Consider the following 20,698-nt stretch of genomic DNA (forward strand, 5'->3'; position numbering starts at 1 on the left):
TAGAAATCTGACCTAAATTAAATATATAATGATAAATAGAAACAATTTTATAGAGGAATGAATGACCTTATGATCTGCAAGATGTTATATTTCCCAAGGAGAAATTCAACATTCCTGTTTTGTCTTAGAGTTTCATCTATTTAATGAAGACTTTTCGTACTCCCCTTAGTATTTGTGTGTGCTCTTGCTATTTGATTTGGATGTGCTGTTCATTACATACAGCATTAGTCAAGTCTCTCATACTATGTATTGTTCTGTCTTTTTTTAACTCTTGTTTTTTTTCAGTTGAATATTCTGCAGTTACTTAGAGACAACTTTGGATTTTCATAAAACATGTAGTGACCAAACAATGTAACAATAACCTTGCAGCCTGGTTTAGCCAACAGAGACAATATAAATTTTCCCACTGATTTTGTGTGGAAATGTAATTCCCAGACTGCTTCAGTAAGCCTCAGCTTCCAAAAGGTATATGTTCAGCTTTGTAAATTATTTCAGTTGTAAAAAATAATTGCATCACTGAAAGCTAAAAATTACAAGGTTAAGGATAATGCTGAAAACTTGGAAAGTTCTCTTAGGATTTAGTACTATTCAGGTTGCATTCCTCATGAGTAATAAAAATTGATAAGCTTTCTATTATCATTCATGCTTTGTAGTACACAAAATATTTTAGAGTTATAAATAATTCATTTGCCTGAGCTGGACATTTGAGCTTGTCAATGAAAGTTTAGTTGATAAATGTGGCTATAAGAAGAAGTTAACATAGTGTGGCTATTTATTGATGTCAGAAAGAAAGATTCCTGGACAATAGAGGAAAACATGCATAGGAAAGATAATGCAATAAATCTGGTAATAAAAACAATATATAATTATTTGTAATTTTACCTACTATTTACTTTAAATATACTTAATTTAATAATCTAATTTAAAATTTATCCATTTTTATATATCCATTTATATTTATTTAATAATTATATATTTTATTTTATATTGTTTATGTATGTTTAAAATGCATTTATAGTATTATGCTTTTAGCCACTATAGAAGCAAAATAAACGTGTTAACTTAAAGCTCAAACAACCTTCAAGAAGCAAAGAAGCACATTTCACCCACGTGTATTACTCGTAACTGCTGAAATTATGAACAGTTGTGTCCGATCAGACCAAAGGTCTGTTTACCCATGTAATTTCTGAGTCTCAAAAAGATAATATGATGTGGTAGAGACAGTAGGAGGAAAAGCACAGGTTTGCTCTTGAGCTGTTGTGGCCTTGTATAGAAGTAGCATGGAGAGTGCTGTCTGCTGCAACTTTTATACAACTTTCACATACATCTATTTTCATGCTTGGAGTTGCACTGTCAAGATGCACCAGGAAGACAGACTGCATGAAGAATGTATTCTATCCATTGCAGAGGTGGCAGGCAACATTTTGAATATAATGAACTTGATATGCCATGCCAATGGCAGACTTGTCAGTGCTGGGTTAGTGGTTGGACTTGATGATCTTAGAGGCTTTTACAACCATAATGATTGTATATGAAGTTCCTAGAAGTAAAATCTGCCTGGAGGGGCAGAACTTTTCTGTGAGCTTCCATTGACCAAGTCCTAAACCTGTAATATCACTAATCTTTTATGGATATTAGTGGGTCCATAGATCATGAAGAAGGAAGTGTCATGCTTCCACCATACCTGCTGTTTGATTCAGATGGTTCTACCTAATTTCCTCTTATATAAATGTGTGGCTTATTCCTTAATAACTTAAGTTGACAGCTGGTGTTATTCACTCTTAAAAAGGATAACAAATATGTGCATTGCTTCTTCTGGCCTAGCATTTGCTCCAGCTTCCCTTGTCTGAGTAGGCAGTCGTTCAAACCAGGAAACCTTGAAGATCAACTTCTCTTAGAAGCAGTAGATTTCTGACTTCTCTACAGCATGGCCATCAGCTGTTGACAGACCCCACTAGGGTTTTTTTTTTACCTTCTACTTTCACACATTTTAGATATAATGAAGATGGTCTTTGCCTTCCTCAGCAAATGGAACACAGAATATGTTCTGATTGCTGTGCATCTTTCTTTGTGTAGATGTCTTGCTCTCAGCTGAAAGTTCTCTTTTTTCAAATTCATCAATGCTTCTTCTATTCAGCTGCTATGAGTCCTTCGTGTTATTGCACTTGTATTCAGTGAAATATTTTTGAGACCTCTGGTGGCCAAAATATTATAATATCTAACTTTCCTATTAATATTGCTATGAATATTAACAAAAATTTAGGTGTATATTTCACAAATATTGATTTTAGACCCAGCTGGGGGTTGAATCTTTATGAAAAATGCTTCATCTCTTTTATCTCCAATCTCAGAAGCATCAACACATTCTCATAAAAGTAACTTTCTTTGTCATCCACCTAAACTCTGCATTTAATAAATGTATAAATAACCCATTTTTCATTGAAGAACCAGAAGAAAGTACACTGAACTTCATTATGTTTTGCATTTACAAGGATCATAAATTTGTGGTAATTCCATTTGAATTCTAGTCCCTATATTTAATTTCAGGTTGTTGATTTCTTATCTATGTCTGAATTTGTTATCTGCCAGGTGGACACAGAAGGTGATTTAGAAATCAGACACAACTGCTAGTGTTCATCTAAATTGGACATAAGTACAGAAAATATCTTCGTCAATAGAAGAAAAGAAAAAAAATATAATTTTGTGTGTATTTAGTATTGTTGACAGTTTCATTATGTTGAGAATGAATGGAAATTCATTGTAGGTGTTGGAAACAAGCCAGAAGACCAGGCAAAGCAAATGTTTGCTTCGCCCTGATTTTAACATTTATGTTACTTTCATTACTGTTGATAGAGTGGGAGTGGAGCGCTTTAATGACAAGAAAGAAAGGGCATATGATCTTAAGTCCCAAATATATTTTGTGTGCTAAATGAGTATGAGCAATATTAAATATTCTTCAAAATCCCAAAACTAAGTTTAAAGTAATGTTTGGATAGAAATTGTAGCAAAAAACCCCACAAAAAACCTGAGGAAGATTATTAATTTTAGTTTATCTATCTTGTCTCCACAGTAATGACTTTCTACATTCTATTATTACCTCCTATTATATAATTTTGTGGAAAAGGAGATGAAAGGGAGATGAACTATGTGGAAAATACTGAGGAAAATAAAAGAACCTCAAACCTGAATATTGTTTCCCATAACAGAAATATAGGATACAGTGTATCATAAAGCACAATATGCACAGCCACAGAATTACTTGAGATTCAGTCTGCTGGTAGGGGAAATTCAAGCTGGCCAGCAAGCTTTAATCACTGTATATGCTCTCTATACAGCAAAAAAAACCCAAACAAAGTAAAACAAAGAAACAAAAAAAAACAAACCAAAAAACCCTCACCTGAACTGCCTGTGCACACTTGCGTCATGCAGAAAATTTGGTCTAATTGCTAACAACCACCAACAGTTTAATTGAAATTACCTTTCCAAATACAATTTAGAAGATACCTTTTACATGATTTTCTGGACTGAAGTATGTATTATTCAAGCAGATATGACTTGCTGAAAGTAGTGATTGCTCTACAAGTTTGAACTAATAATTTCAAAATATGTCCTTTGTTCATGCATGATATTCTGAGACATGATACATCATTTTTGTTGGTAGCACAGTTAAGGATTCAGACATTGTATGAGATGTCTATGTTTGTTATGTTGTTGGAACACAGCAATTTGCTTTACAGCTAGGAAGATAATACACTAATATACTACAAATGCAACTGCTTGATCTTATTTCAACTGGGAAATGAAAATGTAATGAAACAGAATTCCATTTTGATAGCATTGGTTACTCTGTAGGCAGTTTAACTTTTCAAAACCGGTTTTATAACATTCTCATCTGGTTCTACATCAAAGAGACAGATTCAACATGTATTATGTTTTGTTAGTAATCTCTCAAGTGGCTTGAATACACTAACCCCTGTTGCAGCAATAAGTAAGTAATACCGAGCACTGTTAAGTCCTGAGTGCAACATAAAGTGAAAGCCCATTTATTTTAGAATAAAAAAATATATTTACCTCCTGTAATGATATATTGGACTAGCTGAATTCTAGGTGTACTTTTATATAATATGATGCTGAAGCAGCACAAATGCTGGACATCTGAAACATATGTATTTCTTTGTCGAAGCTCCAGATTATTGTTCTTTAAGTCATTCTTCACGAAAACCTATATAACCCTAAATACACTGCAAGTTTTAAAAAGGAGTTATCAAAACACAGGCTGTCATTTGCAGTGATATATAAAGAGTAATAATGTGGCAGGTCTTTTTTTGATTTCTGACACATTTTCTGTTAGGAGCAACAACGTTGATGGGTACAAAATAGCAGCATACAGTACTTATAATGCCACTTACTTTTAGGTACCTAAGCAATCATTAGCTCTTAAATAAAGATAAAACTATTAAGTATTAAGTTATTTGAGATTAAACTTTGGATTCCTGAACCATAAGTATGGTTGCAGGACAAGGACATCTCTAACATTCTGTATTTGGTATGTGTGGAAAGGTTCTGGTAGTGTGTCCAGCAGAGCCAATGCCAACCGGCTCAAAGATGGACCCATTGCTGGCCATGGCCAAGCCAGTCAGCAATGGTAGCAGCACCTCTGTGATAACATGTATAAGAAGGAAAAAGAAGTTACTGCAGAGAAATATTTGTGGCCAGAGAAGAGAGGAATGAAAATATGTGAGAGAAACAGCTCTGCAGCACCGAGATCAGTGCAGAAGGAGGGGCAGGAGATTCCTCTGAAGCCTGTGGTGATGACCATGGTGAAGCAGGCGGTCCCCACGCAGCCTATGGAAGTCCATGTGATAGCAGAGATCCATCTGCACCACGTGGAAGACCCCATGTCAGAGCAGGTGGATGCCCAAAAGAAGGCTGCAACCCTGTGGCAAGCCTGTGCTGGAGCAGGCTTCTGGCAGGACCTGTGGAGAGAGGAGCCCATGCTAGAGTAGGTTTACTGGTAGGGCTTTTGACTTCGTGGGAGACCCACCCTGGAACAGCCTGTTCCTTGAAGGACTGTACTCCAAGGGAGGGACCCACACTGGAGCCGTTTGTGAAGAATTGCAGACCATGCAGACTCATGTTGAAGAAGTTTGTGAAGGACTGTCTCCCATGGGAGGGACCCCATGCTGGAGCAGAGTTAGGACTCTTCTCTCTGGGGAGGAAGAAGCAGCAGAAATAATATGTAATGAACTGGCCATAACCCTCATTCCCTGACTCCCTGCACTGCTATAGGGAATGAAGTAGAGAACTGGGAATAAAGTCCACTGTGGTAGACTCCTCGCTTTGCAACCCATCACTGTTAAAAAGCCAGTCTCCAGGGCCATGATAATAAACACTGGTTGTATTGCATCTTTTCTTTTTTCCTAATGAGTTGAGTGGAGCATTTTGAAATTTACTTCTACAACAGAATTCTTACCTATGCTTTTCAATAACAGTTCAAAATGCAGCCCTTGTGAAGTGCGATGCAGTGTATTCTAAGGCCTTAGAACGGAATAAAATTTAGAAAATGACTGAAAACTAAACAATTCCAGAAGGGCTTTGAGATTTTGAAATCAAACTTTTGATTAAATCAGGAAAAATGATTGCTTATGATTTTTCCCCAAAGTGATATATTTTGGGTAATTTTTAATATGGCTTTCATAAATTTTGTATTAAATTAATGCCTTTTAATTGTATGTCTTTTAGATATTTCATAATTAAGAACAAATATTTCCAAACCAAAAATAAACACTATTCCAAAAGAGTATCAAATATTGAATGTTTTGATAATATCAGAACTTATTTAAATTCTGAAAAAAAATCAACAGAAGCCGTAAGAAAATATGTAGCAAAGAATAAAAGCTAAACATTGTAAAAGGCTTATGTAAAATGTAAATGTTTATGCTATTTGATTTTGAACCTTTTAGTCTATGATTTTATTAGGGCAACATGAACAACTCAGTAACAGGCTCTTCTTTTTTCTGCCTCCAAAAGACACAGTGGTAAAATATCAGTGGTACACAGAGAGGGCACAAATGTTATTCCAGTTATAAATAAGTGCTTAAATACCAGCATGCATTCTTATTTCAAATATGAAGCTACCATTTATTTTGTCATAAATAATATTAGCTTCAACTCTGATGGTATCTCGAACATCTTCCTTCGAACCATGAGGTCATGACATTTCTGGAAGCACTTATATTCAACAAGAAAGCATTTATCTTTTTAGCCTCTGCTAGTCTTCCCATTCTGAACCATAAGAAGCATTCTGGAATAAATATTTTTGTGCAATGGTATTTAAAGAGGATTACACCTTGGTTTTACTGTCGTGAACAGTGTTTGCTCATGACTATCATATATCATTTTGAGCATTGAATCATAGCCGTGTGTAAATTATCAGTGGATCACATAACCTTCAGAAGTCATAAAAGGTCATCTATAATTTCTACAAGTATTTTTAAAAGTCTATAATTTATTATAATTTCTCCCTCTTTCAAATGAATTAAAGAGTAATATAATAATTTAATGCAGTTCTTAGAGTAATTTGAGTTATGTGGTTATCCCAATTTCATAAAGTAATTGGATAGAGTCAACAGCAGCATGGTTTATTTTTTAATGTAATTATTTTGCAGAAAAATATATAAACTTAACTTATATGCAAACTAAGGAGTAAAACTGAAAAAAATTGATAAACTGACCTCTTAATTTCCTTATGTGTTTCTGTTGCTGAACAGATACACAACAGCCCGTTGAACTCACCAGAGGTCTGATAAAGCCTCTTCTCACTGGGTTTCATAAAAGAAGCACTCATGTAAAAAGTAAATATTAATATGTTTTTAATAGCTTTTTAAAAATATATCTTTACCTGTGACACAGTGCAAGAGAACAGAGTATCCTACTAAACTGTATTGATAACATGCATCACTAGCTAACTGATTGCATTTTAAACAAATAATTCAAATGTGCCTAGGGGGCACCCCTATCAAGGACATCATCACTGACCTTTGGAAGGTATTTAAGAGTAATGGATGAATTCTGTAAGACAGATATTTATGAATATATATTGTGATACATTTACCTGATAGACTATTAGACTTCATTATACCTTTTTATTAGTAAGCATTCTGGAATGTTTGTGAGGTGTAGCATTTATCCCGTGGCTGACATTAGATTATCTGAAATCTGCCCCGTCTGTCTTTACAAAAATTTCGTATTTTTTCAAAACAAAGCCAACAATCTGTTTATCACATTTTTAAAAAAGTATAATTGTAGAGAGAGTGGAGGAAAAATACCACTTTACACACTTACAACAGAATAAACATGTCTAATTTCAACAAAATGGGGCATCACAAGTATTTTTATAGTTCCTTTTCATATTCTTTTTACTTTCATAAATTAAAGATAGCCAGAAATTTTTTACAGTACAAACATAAGGTCATGTGAAAGTAAGAGGAATTGTTGTTTTGATTTCTTATCTGATTCTGCAAATTAAGGGCTGTTATGGCAATTCCTTGTCCAAAATTAGCTATTACAGTTTTTTCATTTTATTACATATTTTGATACTGTACATTTGCATATTAACCTGAAAACTTCTATATTAGAGAAGCAGGAGGATTTACAAACCTATAAACCCGATTGTTAAAGTGAAATGACATACATGATTTTCTTTGTCCATAAGGCCTTCCCCATAATTTTACCCATATAGATTGCTTCCAGGTGTACATTACAATTCAAATTAGAGATCAGAGAGAAAATTTCAGATAATTATTCCCTGAAACCTTATATCTTGCCTTACATCTGGTTGTGCCATATGCAGTTCATTGCTTTTCAACACCATTTTCAGAAAGAATTTAGTAGACAAAACACTGAAGAGTAAGGATAAGACCAGTAAATTTTAAAGCATAATAAATTTAAAAGAGTTTTGATATCTGTAACCTTTTTATTGGAGTTAGATCAATTCTATATGACTGTCTAATTAGAGTTATTTTAGAGTTTTTGATCTTTGAGATATTTGGGAATATTCTTTCATAAAATATGACATAAATTGTGATATCTCAGTTCATCTTTTTTGGTATCTTGATTTTTTTGTTTTGTTTTGTTATTTCTTTGTTTAAGTTTGAAGTAGAGCTGAATGAAAAATACCTTTTTCTGCCGTGTTGCTTTGTTTGTCTTTATGGAATAGGCTAACGTGTTATCTTTTTTTTTTCCAATGACAAGACTGCAATTTAAACTGAACAAACCCCAGAAAGTTCTGTCTGAATTGGCATTTCAAGATCTCAGTGTTTAAGTACATTCTAAATTTTAGTGTTGAATTCCACACAACTCTGAAATAGGTGTTTTTCATAATTTCTTTAAATTCTATCCTGATATGAAATAGCGAAATAGACACTCTGCAAATTATTTTAACAGTATTTTATAATGCAGATTATCTATCAGGCTTACAGAAAGCCCAGTATTTTGTCAAAGCCTCACGGAGTCGATATGTTTTGGGTATTCCATGTATGCTGATGTTTATTTTAATTCTTACAAAATATCTTAGATGAAACAATAACTTACTTGATTTCAGGAGCTGATGCTGTGGAGGCTCAGTGTAAGAGATTTGAAGTGAGAGCAAGTGAAGGTGGAAAAGTATTGTTTTCTGCAGATGAAGATGAGATTGTCATTGGAGCTGACAGACTGAAAGTAACAGGTATGGTAATGATAAAGTGTCTAAATAGATGTACACAGTATATATTTTTTAATATTTTTAGTAATAATTAAGCAACTAAGCTTCTACAAAATTTTAATCCCTTGTAGAGGAAAAATTCTTCTCATCATCATCAGTGATTTCTTGACCAACCAAAAGATGCTGCATAATCTAAAAATCAATTCCTCTAAAGGCAGATATGAATTTAAAGTCTGCAGGATCAACTGTGATATAAATCACACTTACCATTGTGATTTGGCTTTTATATGTTACCATTAAGCATTGTTTTGTAGTACCTATGCCATTTGTTCAGGTAATGCTCCTTCACAATAATAAAAACTACTGTCATATACTATGACCTTTGTTTTTTCTATATATACAAAGTATCAAGTCTAACTTCCATCTGAATTAACAGTATGTTCTCTGCTTTACTTCATGAGGCTCAGCTGAACCATTGTGAATAGAAACCTTGTCTTGACTTGAGCATTTGTTCAAGAAAGTAAGAAAAATAGTTGCCATTACTAGATATGTATATATAAGTAAGTCATTTGATATTACTGTTATGGATTCACCCTAGCTGGCAACTAAGCCCCACACAGCCACTCGCTCCATCGCCAGAGGGGATGGGGGAGAGAATTGAAAGAGTGAAATTAAAAATACTTATGGTTTGAGATAAAGACAGTTCAACAACTGGTAAAGCAAAAGTCACGCATGCAAGCAAAGTGAAAAAAGGAATCCATTCACTTCTTTCCATGGGCAGTCAGCTGTTCAGCCATCCCTAGGAAAGCAGAACCCATCATGTGTACTGTGAAAAAAGAGAATCATACTGAATCCTGCTAAGGTTCAAACTCAGTCATAGTATTAAATGCTGAGAAATTTAATCTTAAATATAAAATTGACATAAGAGATTTCAAAGTATATATCAAAAGTTGAAAAATAAAACATCTTACAAATGCCACTAAGAATTAGATTTCCTGCCACTGAGAAATGTGATCATAAGTTTTAGATGTAATGGTAATTATTTTTTAATCAAACTTTTTGCACCATAAGTACTACTTTTGTCCGAAGATTTTGTGATACCTTTAAATTTTTCAGCAAACGTGAAAAACTGTGAGTCCCTGTGAGCTCCATCAATCAGACTGCATTACTTCACATGACATGATATGACTGATGAAACCTGGCAAGACATCATAATGTCAAACATCAACCAGAATTTTTTTCTTTAGTTTATTTTTCTCAGGCATGTGTTTTGATTATCATGATGCCTTTGGGATGAATGTAGGAAAGGAATCATTGAAGAACAAGTAAAACAAAAATTGAATATCAAAAAGCAAATATAAGCTGTGCTTATTTGGAAATTAAACTCTCACATGTAGTTATTTAATGTGGTACTACAATGAAATTATTTTATTTTCTTATGTAGCAATCAATAGTGTCTCTTTGGAAACACTTAACTGTGAACAGGTCCAATAAATGATTCATTTTGATAATAATTTTCTAAAGTATGCCCATTTCATGGACATTTATAGACTACTATGGCAAGTGGGATTTTTTGTGTATGATTTTTTCTCATTTTAGAAGAATAAACATCTTTTTAAAAAAATTTCATAAGGCAGTCTAAGAAATTCTTGATTAATAAAAACTTATTAGATTAAATGGACAGCTTCTCATTGACTATTTTTGTAACATTTTTATTTGTAAATTTTTATATAGGCAGCCTATTTCAGGGATAAAGGTATAGTAGAAACACTGTAGTAATCCAGATATCAGTTTATTTCCCAGATAAGAAATATATGGAATCAGTAGTACTTTTTGTTTTAGAGATATCGCAACCATATATTTCCCTATTAAGAGTCTGTTACTTTAAAATTAGGCAGTTGGCTGATTTAATTTAAAATACTTATTCCTTCCATTGTTACTTTAGCTTTTTTGTTTAACTGTGTTAACTCTTTTCTGCTTTATTATTCAAGGAAAGAATAAAAAAGATTCAACTTTTTGCTTTATTAGACAGATCTGTTAGAATTGCAGCTGACTCTTGCCCCTTTGAGCAGAGATGCTTCCTGCCACCAAGCTTAATGTGTATCACAGAGCTTTGTAGGGAGCAAAGAGAAAGCCTTGATGAATTGAACATATTGCTGAAGAACTGGGAAATAAGCAGGAATAAGGAGCTGATTTTCTGGTGGGCTCACAGGTTCCTTTCTGCACACGGTTAAACCTTTCTCCATCTCTTATATTCACCCTGTCCTAGTGAATGGACAGCATCTGTAGTATTCACGGGGTCTCCTTCACTCTTTCTGCAGTTACAGAGCAAGAGTATCTGCTTGACTTTTACTTCCGTTATCTAAAACTTAATGCAAAGTTTCCTGCCCCTTGCTTTTATTTTGTATTTCTTTTGATTGCAAGATGATCTTCGTAAGATACTCTTGTAGCAGAGTTGTATTGGTCACCCTTGTCAATGAGAGTACAAGCATATATTGTGAGGCAGCTTTCCCCTGCCAGAGTACTTTTGAGAGAACAGATTAAGAAGGCCTAGGTCGGTATGCATTTTTTTGAGACAGTGCTATGAAAGAAAGTTATAATTCTTACTATAAAACCTTTCACTGTATGTCTCTGATAGTACAGTTTGTCATCCTCTTTTTTCTTAAACCAAACTTGTATCTACCAGCTGTTTAAAAAGTACAAAGGAACCTGGACCTTGTCTAGGCACAGTCTAACTACTCCTACTTTTTTTGACAACTCAACCAAGGTTTTTTCTCTGACTTTTGAGGTGGTTTTCTCAGTTAAGGCTAAATACCCATTATCAGAAACTCTTTTTTCCCATTAATTTATACTGTTTTATCCAAATTATACAAATATTTTGCTTTTTTGATAAAAGTATTTCTCTCTCTATGCTTCTTGAAGGAGAAGAGATAGCAATTTAATTCTCATCTTGTCTCCTACATGTTCTTCTGATCTGTACACTTCCATCACTTTTCTATAGCGTCCTTTAACCATAATTTTATTTCTGATCCTTTTTCTGAGACCCATAAAAACTATACTGTAACTTGTTTTGTTACAGGTTTTACATGACTGCTAAATCAGTTATACTTTTAGATGTGGCTTTTCATGTTTATTAATCATTATTTATTAAATAAGTCTTCCATCAGAAGCTATTGCTGTTCTGCAATCAAATTCAATTATGTTTTCTAGATGTAGCACATAAGCTGTGTTGCTTTTTCTAAATAACCCAGTCTAAATTATTTGGAAAATGTTACCTTTATGGAGAACTAATTTATTTTGTTCCCTATTACTTTCTTAAATACTGGCTTATTTTCTTTCATGCCTTAATGCTGCATGTCTGGGCACAGGACCTAAAGTCTTTTCTGGATAGAACTGAATTTTTTTATAGTTATAATTAATATGTCAGCAATAATATTTTTCCTCTAAAAATAAATAAGAAGCTAATTAGAAAATTGTCAGTTATTGTTTTACCAAGATTTTAGTAATAGTTCTATAGCGTTCAACTCCTTCCATAATTTTTGGAAACACAAAACTTTTCAGATACATGGGGTTCCATGTCTGTATTATATGACCTCATACAATTAGATGAAGATCACTTTGTTTCCATATTTCAAACATAAAAATAGATCTCATTATGGGAAGTGCAATTGTACTAAGGTTTGCACATTGTTGCCAGCAGCAGTAGGAGAAACAAAAAGAAGAGGTATAAAAACCTTGCAGATCATTACGACTTCCTAAGAGCCTTCTTCCTTGTCAAATAGCACAACTAAGTAGAAAAATGGAAGTCAGAAGAGGACAACATACTTCAGTTGTAATGGAGACTTTCTCAGATTAATAGCAGGATGTGTATAGGTCAAATCTAATTTGACACCAGAACAGTGTCAGGGAAAAATCTGTGAAGGGCTGGAAGTATATTTTTCATTACGCCAAAGTATATGCTTACCATGGGTTCAGTACGGCTTTTGATCAGTCATTAACTTTACTAGATGAAGGATGAGAGCCTTGATGTATCAAGGAAACTTCAGAAGATACCTACATACTTATATTCTGTTAATATTCTAATAATAGTGAGAATTAACATGCAAAGGAGTGCATCAGTACTTCAGTTTTGATTTTAAGATTCTGATGCAGGACTGTGAGTCTGTAGGTAATTGAAATATAGAAGGGTCTTCCAGAGTAGTTAAAAGGAAATGATAAAATAGAAATATGGCTTATGGCTATAAAAAGGAAATATGACAGAAATATGAGGAAATATATGTGAATTGCAAATTAGGTAGGAAAAGTAGAAATAAAATATTTATAACAAGTACTGAAATGTAGAAAAATAAATTATTATTTTATGTATGTTGTTATTACAGTAGGCGTATATCTAGTACATTCAGAGACTGAATAGTAATTTTGGTATGAATGGGAAAGATCTTGGATTTGCCACGTTCAATTGGTGGATTGTCATTCAGGACAGATGGAGTTTGGAGAGTGAAGTGGCACAAGATGAAGGGAAACAATCACTTTAAGCTGGTTTATGCAGCCAAATTATCTGACCACAGTAAAACTACTATATTTGATGTTGTTCTAAAAAGTTAATCCTTTAAGTAGATAGGCCAGATTCTCAGTATCCTGGACACTGCATGAACCAGAATTCTTTTATCATCATCTCTCAGTAACAAAAATGCATCGTATACATAGGATTTTTGTGTTTCCTCAGTAATGTCTACATTAATATGTACTCCAAAATGTACTGGATGAATAAGGTTTCTGACAAGCTTATTTAGATCTCAGGAAAGCACTCAATGTCCAGACTTGTCTGTATGAGAGCTCTGTTTGAAAGATAATATTATTGTGGTAATCTAATCACTTGGCAATATAACAACCTGTCAGGGCATTACTCTGAAGGTACAACTACAGAGCTGATTACAATCATATGCATGTGGGCTCCAAGCTGTCTATGAACTGAAAGATGTATAGGCAGGCTACAAGTGGTGAGACTAAGTAAATAAATTTCTTATCCAGGACATTGCATAAATACATTTATATCTTCTAGTTAAGGGCAGAATGCACCCAGCCAGCTCAGACTCCAAGCAGTGTGTGCTTACACCAGCCTCCAGGTGACAGTGGAGATTGTTGGAAGACTAGACTCACTTGAAGATAATAACTAATTTGCAAAAGAAATATTTTGATTTTTGGCACTTGAACAAAAACATGCCAAGGAACAGAAGAACTGGTCTCAGGAATATGTAAAGTGAAATAAGCCTTGGTAACATAATTTTTTTTGGAAAAAGGAATAAACCTAAAAACAGACAAATATGCAAACAGTTCTGTCAGCCCAGGAAAACACGTTCAATTTCTTACAGCCATTTCACTGAAAAATACTCATCTACGCTGTTCTGTAGACAGAGTCATAGAAGGAGCCAGCATATAATCAGGCAGAAGAAAGGAAAAGAAAGGAAAAAAATAAAACCAGCAAAATTATACTCTTCTGATGTATAGGGAGTAGAAAATCATCCTCTACCTAGAGAGTTAACCTTTCTATAATCCATAGTTTTTGAATACCTCTCCTTAAATAATCAGCTTCTTTTTTTCCCTCCTTTTTCATGATAGCATCATGACATAAGAGGAGACAGATTTCAATCCTTTCCTCTCTTTCTGGGCTGTAATCTATTTAATTCTATTAAATAAGGTGGGGTTTTTTTAGTTGATTCTGTGTTTGTCTTAGCTGTTCCTTTGCAGAACACAACCAGCAGTTATCCAAAGTTACTGGAGAGTATTTACCCTGGTCTGGTAAAGAGCAGTATCAGTCCAGAGCCTGTTTCAAACTTACAGAGTGAATCTGATTTTCAGGCTAAACTTTTGACATCAGGATTAAACTACTGGGTATTTGTGACCAATGTAAGAATTAATAATTTTAGGAAAACCTACTAATATCTGCATTATATGATAGTCATATTCCACATTCCCTGTTGAAGAACTATGCAAAGTCCAGAGATACAATTTAAAATACTTCTAGTTTTGAAGTGTTTGAATTGGATGATTCCAGGCAAAGCCACAGGACCTATGGAAGGGTCAAAGCTCAGTGGAAAATTGCCCCATTATTAATAAGCTGAGATAACCCTTAAATCAAAACAATACAGCCTGATAAGAATGTAAACAGTAAACCTTCAGAAGGTTTAGATGCAGGAATTGGGTATTAATTGGATTCAGATTTTGTAGTAACATTCTAATTCTTAAACCTAACATAAACCTGACACACACATGCCCACAGGCTTTGTAGTTTTGAAAATGCACATTTAAATTGCAGCAGTCAGACCCATCTCTATTTTTAAGATATAAGCACTCACAGGAGGGAAAGGTAAATCACAAAAGAGCTCCAGCATTACTATTTTCTTTTTTTTTAATTTTTTTTTTTTTGTCTTAAAGAATTTGCTTGTGGTTTATTTATGCCTGGAAACAAAATTTTGTTGTTGAAGATAAGGATCAGGCTGCACAATACTACAGGATTTCAGTTCAATGAAAAATGTGTTTGGTTCCAAATACTCTCCCTATAATGATGACACTACAGGCCAAAAATTACTTACTTTGTCCTGCAGCAATATTCTCATTAGATGATAGAAGATGAGATAATTTGGATTTCAATTTGTAAAGCTTTCAGAATAGGAAAAATACTATTATATTTTCAGGAAATATTGCAGGCATCTGACTTTTCGCAAAGAATATACTGATGTACTTCTTACTGTGAGCCATGTAATACATGTCAGAACTGCACTTCATTTTCTCTGAATTCTATCCCAAACCAGTAAAAAGTAGCTTTTTTATTTTTATCCTACCTTAAGGCAAATTTTTATTCCAACTTTCAGTACAAGCTAATGTATTTAGTAGTCATAAACTGCATGGTGAGATTATATATGCATTATGTCATGACATACATCATACTTTCCAAATTTACTCATAAATGAACAGGAAGATCTTGACTCTAAATTTAGGTAGAAAATAGCTCAAATCCTCTCATGAAGGTACTGTTTGAGCGCAGGGCAGTCACAATTTGAAACAAAACCTTACTCAGGGGAAAAGCTAGCAGATCCCCACCAGTAACATCTTGGACTTCACTGTTTTCCCTAAATCTATTTATAAAGCAGGTATGCAGGCAAAGCTGTGAAAAACACAGATTCAAATAATGTCTGTTCTGCAATACATTTCAAAGCTTATTCATAGCAGACTCCTATACGCTAGGAATAATTTCACACAAAGGAAATGACTCCAGAAAAAAATTATTTCACCCACGAAAATATGGCCTGCAGCTTTCAGCCTACATTGTGAATTTAAATTCCTATCCTCACTGTGGCTAATGATGAGTTTACATCTCACAGTGTCTGACAGCATTAAATTCAGCACACCAAGACAAAAATATAATAAGCCATCATTTTGGCTGTGGAAAAATATCATCAATGTATATAGGCCATTGTATTTGAATTAAAAGTGTATAACAATGTAGCTTTGCTCAAGATTCAGAAAATACAGAAGTGTGTATGTGTTATAAAGATTAAGAAATATAAATAGAAATGTTTAAGAATTCAGATTAGGAATCCAGAAGTAAGAGTGGCAAAAGTCAACATGTATTCTATAGAAAGCATGAAATTAAATGTGGTAAGAGTTATCTCATAATAAGAGAATGAAGCAAAAACTTGAATATCCAGGCAAAACTGTATAACTGCTCTGAGACTCAAAAGGCAAATGGATTTATATTTCATGGGTATCGACGAAAGGGCAAAGAACCTATGTGGTGACGTTGACCACCAAAATAAAAAGATTAAACAGATTAAGCTTTTTATAAAGAAAAATAATCATTTAATGCACAGGGATTAGTGACCATATTTTGGAATATTGGAACTAACAAAAAAACTCCCAAGCCTTTTTAAAGAAAGAATAGTGAAACTCTGAAATAATTTGGCTGTAGAGAATGCAGAATTTCCTTCATTTACTTCTTCAGAGCTAATTATATAATCTGTTGAAGATAAACTGATTTGGTTCTGATTTGGTTTGGAACTTACTGATCACAGCAAGGAATAAGCCTTAGAGGAGATCAGATACTTTCTTTTTATGTCTAGTCACAAGCCAAGTACTATAAATTCAATAAAATTTGTTCTTTCTAACCTTAGTTCTTAGTTAGATACAGTCTTTCTCATTGTAGTTTTATCTTCACTGTAGTTTTATTTAGATTCTTTAAAGGGTTTTATTAGCTATAATACATTGGTTAGAATGAAAAAGCATGTGGGTAGCATGTCCAAGAAAACAGAGATCAGTATATGCATTTGCAGCTAGGTCTCCATTTTGATCTCTTAACTAACTACTCATGAAATCTGTCATTTTGACTTTCATGTAAAAGTATTTCTGTTCAAGCTAAATGTAGGATTCCTTTTTTCTCTTTTACAAAGTAAAAGAAAAATTATAGCAATTTTTTTTCTTGCATTTTTACTTTTCATTGTGCATTGCGGTCTGTCTGTAAATCCTGAGCAAGTGGCAGCATGATGGGACATTATGAGAGAGGTGGAATACCCTCTGCTACAGAAGGAAGGGCATGCATCCTCAACCAAGGTCCAGCAAGTAGTGTTTGTCCAGCAAGAGAACCAGCACCTACTTTCTTGGCTTTCTCTGCTGGCTTTCAGCATGTGCTTTCAGAGACAGGCAAGCCATGTACCAGCTCTACTCTCTGCACTCCTTCACATTCTCTTAACACTTTTGCTCTGGTTTGTTCCAGGGAAGTCCTTCAGTTCTCATCCATTCCACATGGCAGTTGACGAGTCACAAGCTGACCAGTGACTGGTTAACAACTTTATTCCTTTACCTCATGAATACTTTTGTTTCTTCAAAGATATGTCTTTAATATAAGCGCAAGTCTTTTGGATGCAGTGGAACTTCATTATGTATTACCTCCTCTATTCAAAATTTTCCATCTACCAGCCAAACCAGTTTTTCCCAGCAGGCACTTCTCTAGGGAGAAGCTTCCCTTTTCTGAGATCTGATCATCAGACAAGAATCTTGAAGTAAGTCTCAGTAGTATACTGTATGTGATTGCAAACAGGTTTTCCTTTTACTTGAAATCTAACTAGATGCAATCTAGCAAGAATGGTCTTGAAAATGCTAATTACATTGGTATATACCCTAGTCTGACTGAATTTGTTTACACTGGATCATATATTCCAGGCTTAGAAACATATCCTCTGTAGACCTTCTTTCCTACTTTGTCCTCTGTTGTAAGCAATCCTTGCAGATTTTCAAGTGGGCTGCCCAGACCAGAGAGAGCATCCTTCTTGATGAAACCCTTTCAATTTCTTCAGACTTCAGCTAATCTCTTTCTGTAAGGAATTAATTTCTTTCTTCCTCTTACCCCTTTCTTAGAACTTAATCCCTAAATTTGGGGATCACCTGGTTGGTAAAGTAAGCTTCTCTGGAGAGCTCATTCCAGAGCTCAAACACTCTCTGTGTGAAGAACATTTTTCTAGTATCCAAACTAAACATCCCCTGTCACAACTTCAGCCCATTCTCTTGTGTCCTGTTACTGGTCACCACAGAGAAGAGATCAGTGTCTGCCCCTCCTCTTCCCTGTCACTTGTAGACTGCAATGAGGTCTCCTCTCAGTCTCCTCCAGGCTGAACAGACCAAGAGCCCTCAGCCACTCCTCATACAGCTTCCCCTCAAGGCCCTTCACCATCTTTGTTGCCCTCCTTTGGACGCTCTCTATGAGCTTAATATCCTTCTTATATTGAGGTGCCCAAAACTGCACACAAACAGTGAGACTGCACCAGCGCAGAGCAGAGTGGGACAATCACCTCTCTCAACCAGCTGATGACATTTTGCCTGATGCCTCCTGGGACACGGTTGGTCCTCCTGGCTGCCAGGGCACTGCTGACTCATATTCAACTTGCCATTGACCAGGATCCCCAGGTCCCTTTCCACAGGGAAAGTGCTAAATCTTTTTTTTTTTCACTTTATTATTTAAAACTGTAAAATTGTACATAAGACAATGTGCATTTAATATTATATATTTTAATTTGAGTGATCTCCTGTCAGGTCTTATTAAATCTTCGTTCGCGAAGCCTCGCCATGATGATTAACTATTTTTGTTTTACTCAAACAGTAAACCGAGGTGCAGAGTTTCGAGATATCTCATGCCAAACCTAGCAGATCAGTGCTACTCTAGGAATATAGACTCTTTACTTCCTATTTAAATAAGTGCTGTCAGTATCATGTATACTGGTCCAAGCTGTATGCTTTGATGAGGTGGGCATTCCTAGGTATGACACTGAGCAAAGTTAGTGCAAACTGCACTGTTTTGAAGCAGATAGCAACACTGCAAAACACTGTAATTTCACAAGATTAATTCATAAAATGGCATTAGAACTGTATGAACAGAAGAACACACCACAATTGTAGCTGATTTGGATCATATCTTGGCAAACTGACAAGTTAGATCATATCTTGGCAACTCTGTGGTTAACCACACTGACATTTTAAAATAACCTTGTACATCGACCCTTTCATCTTACTGAAGAGAAAATGAAAAAATTAGGGTTTGGCCATAAAAAGTGACCATTCTATTGTCCTTTGTTTCCTTCTGTGTGCAGTTCCTCTTTGCATAATGTATTTCCCATATGTCAATTTAGAGATTAATTGCTTTTGGGATGTATTATATGATACATAAAGTGTGAAAGAAATGACAGTGAGTACTATAGGTTAGACCACTTACAGTGTTAAGAGTGTGGTTTTTTGTCCTTTTTCTACATCACTGTTTGCAAAGCGAATGTGTTGTGTTGGTCAGAGGTCTGGACAGCAACACAAATTTTTAAAAGTACTTGAATATCATGCTAAGACACAAGATGGTTCCAAGTTCAGCAAAGCAAAATACTAGCATTAGCCAAATGCTAGGTTCACTTGAAAAATTTCTGTCCCAATTTATGGTTGAAAGCATGAGGTGGAATTGGTAGTTGCATCTGAAAGTCTTTCCTCATTAAACATCAAAGGGAGATAGCTTTTTTTAAAAAAATTATATTCATAACAAGCAAGCCAATTGTATTATTTTTGCTATTTTTATCTTAGCAGCATTACCAAACAATGGACTACTTTTTAAATATGTTTTTACACTCTCAGTGTGGAACAGAGAAAATGCAATAGATAAAGCATACTGTGAAGAAAGAGTATCTATCAACAAGTTTGTTTCATGTTTTAGCTCTCAGAAGTGTTTTCAGGCCTTTTATAGTTACAGTTTTTTCTTCTCACTGTCATCCTTGGTGTTGCCTTCTTGGTTTATATTTAGATTTAGAGTGAAAGGAAAAGAGCAATTAGAGTCTCTGAAGTTGAAGTTTTAATGAAAATACTCTCTTTTTTTTTTCTTCTTGACAGGAAAATCTAACAGTAATTCAAAACAATTTTATGTTGGCAAAACATTGACGTAAAAAATTATTATAGATATTGAAAGGAACTTTTAATACAAAACAAGGGAAGGAACAGAGGGAGTATCCTGTTGCAAAAAACTGAACATATTGCTTACAGTGATAAGATGCCTAGAGGCCAGAGGGAGACTAAAGGACAAGAAAGACTAAATCTAAAAGAAATATATTCCTTTGGAAAGTTTAACAATAAAAAAATAAAGGTCTTTCCCAGTCACATTCTTTTCAGTGAAAACTGAAAGGCTGGAGTGATAAGCATCATGACAGTTTATTAACAGGGTAATATGGAGAAATACCTCTTAGAGTTCATCTGAAGGAAGGGCAAAATAAGAAAGATTTTCTTTTTTGTCTCTTAACCTGTCTCTAAAATTAGTAAGGGCTTTTGTTGCTAGTTGGATAAAAGATATATATTCTTTCTGTTTTAACTTAAAAATGATAAATCAAAATAACTGATTCACGTTGACAGTCAAATTGTACGACATTCTGTTCCCTAGGCATGACTGTCCTGGATTCAGTTTTCTGTTCTTAAAACACCTGA

The 20,698-nt window shown here is 34.4% G+C and overlaps 1 protein-coding gene across 1 annotated transcript in view; it reads left to right on the top strand.

Annotated features, from left to right (window-relative positions):
• Positions 1 to 20,698, top strand: part of SGCZ (sarcoglycan zeta) — a 431,852-nt gene that overhangs the window by 376,258 nt on the left and 34,896 nt on the right. The window contains exon 6 of the mRNA XM_017805964.1: positions 8,603 to 8,725. Within this exon, the coding sequence (XP_017661453.1) occupies positions 8,603 to 8,725 (123 nt within the window). The remainder of the gene's footprint in view (positions 1 to 8,602; positions 8,726 to 20,698) is intronic.

This window comes from Lepidothrix coronata, unplaced genomic scaffold, assembly GCF_001604755.1.
Source record: "Lepidothrix coronata isolate B3197 unplaced genomic scaffold, Lepidothrix_coronata-1.0 Scaffold0, whole genome shotgun sequence".
Classification (NCBI taxonomy): domain Eukaryota; kingdom Metazoa; phylum Chordata; class Aves; order Passeriformes; family Pipridae; genus Lepidothrix; species Lepidothrix coronata.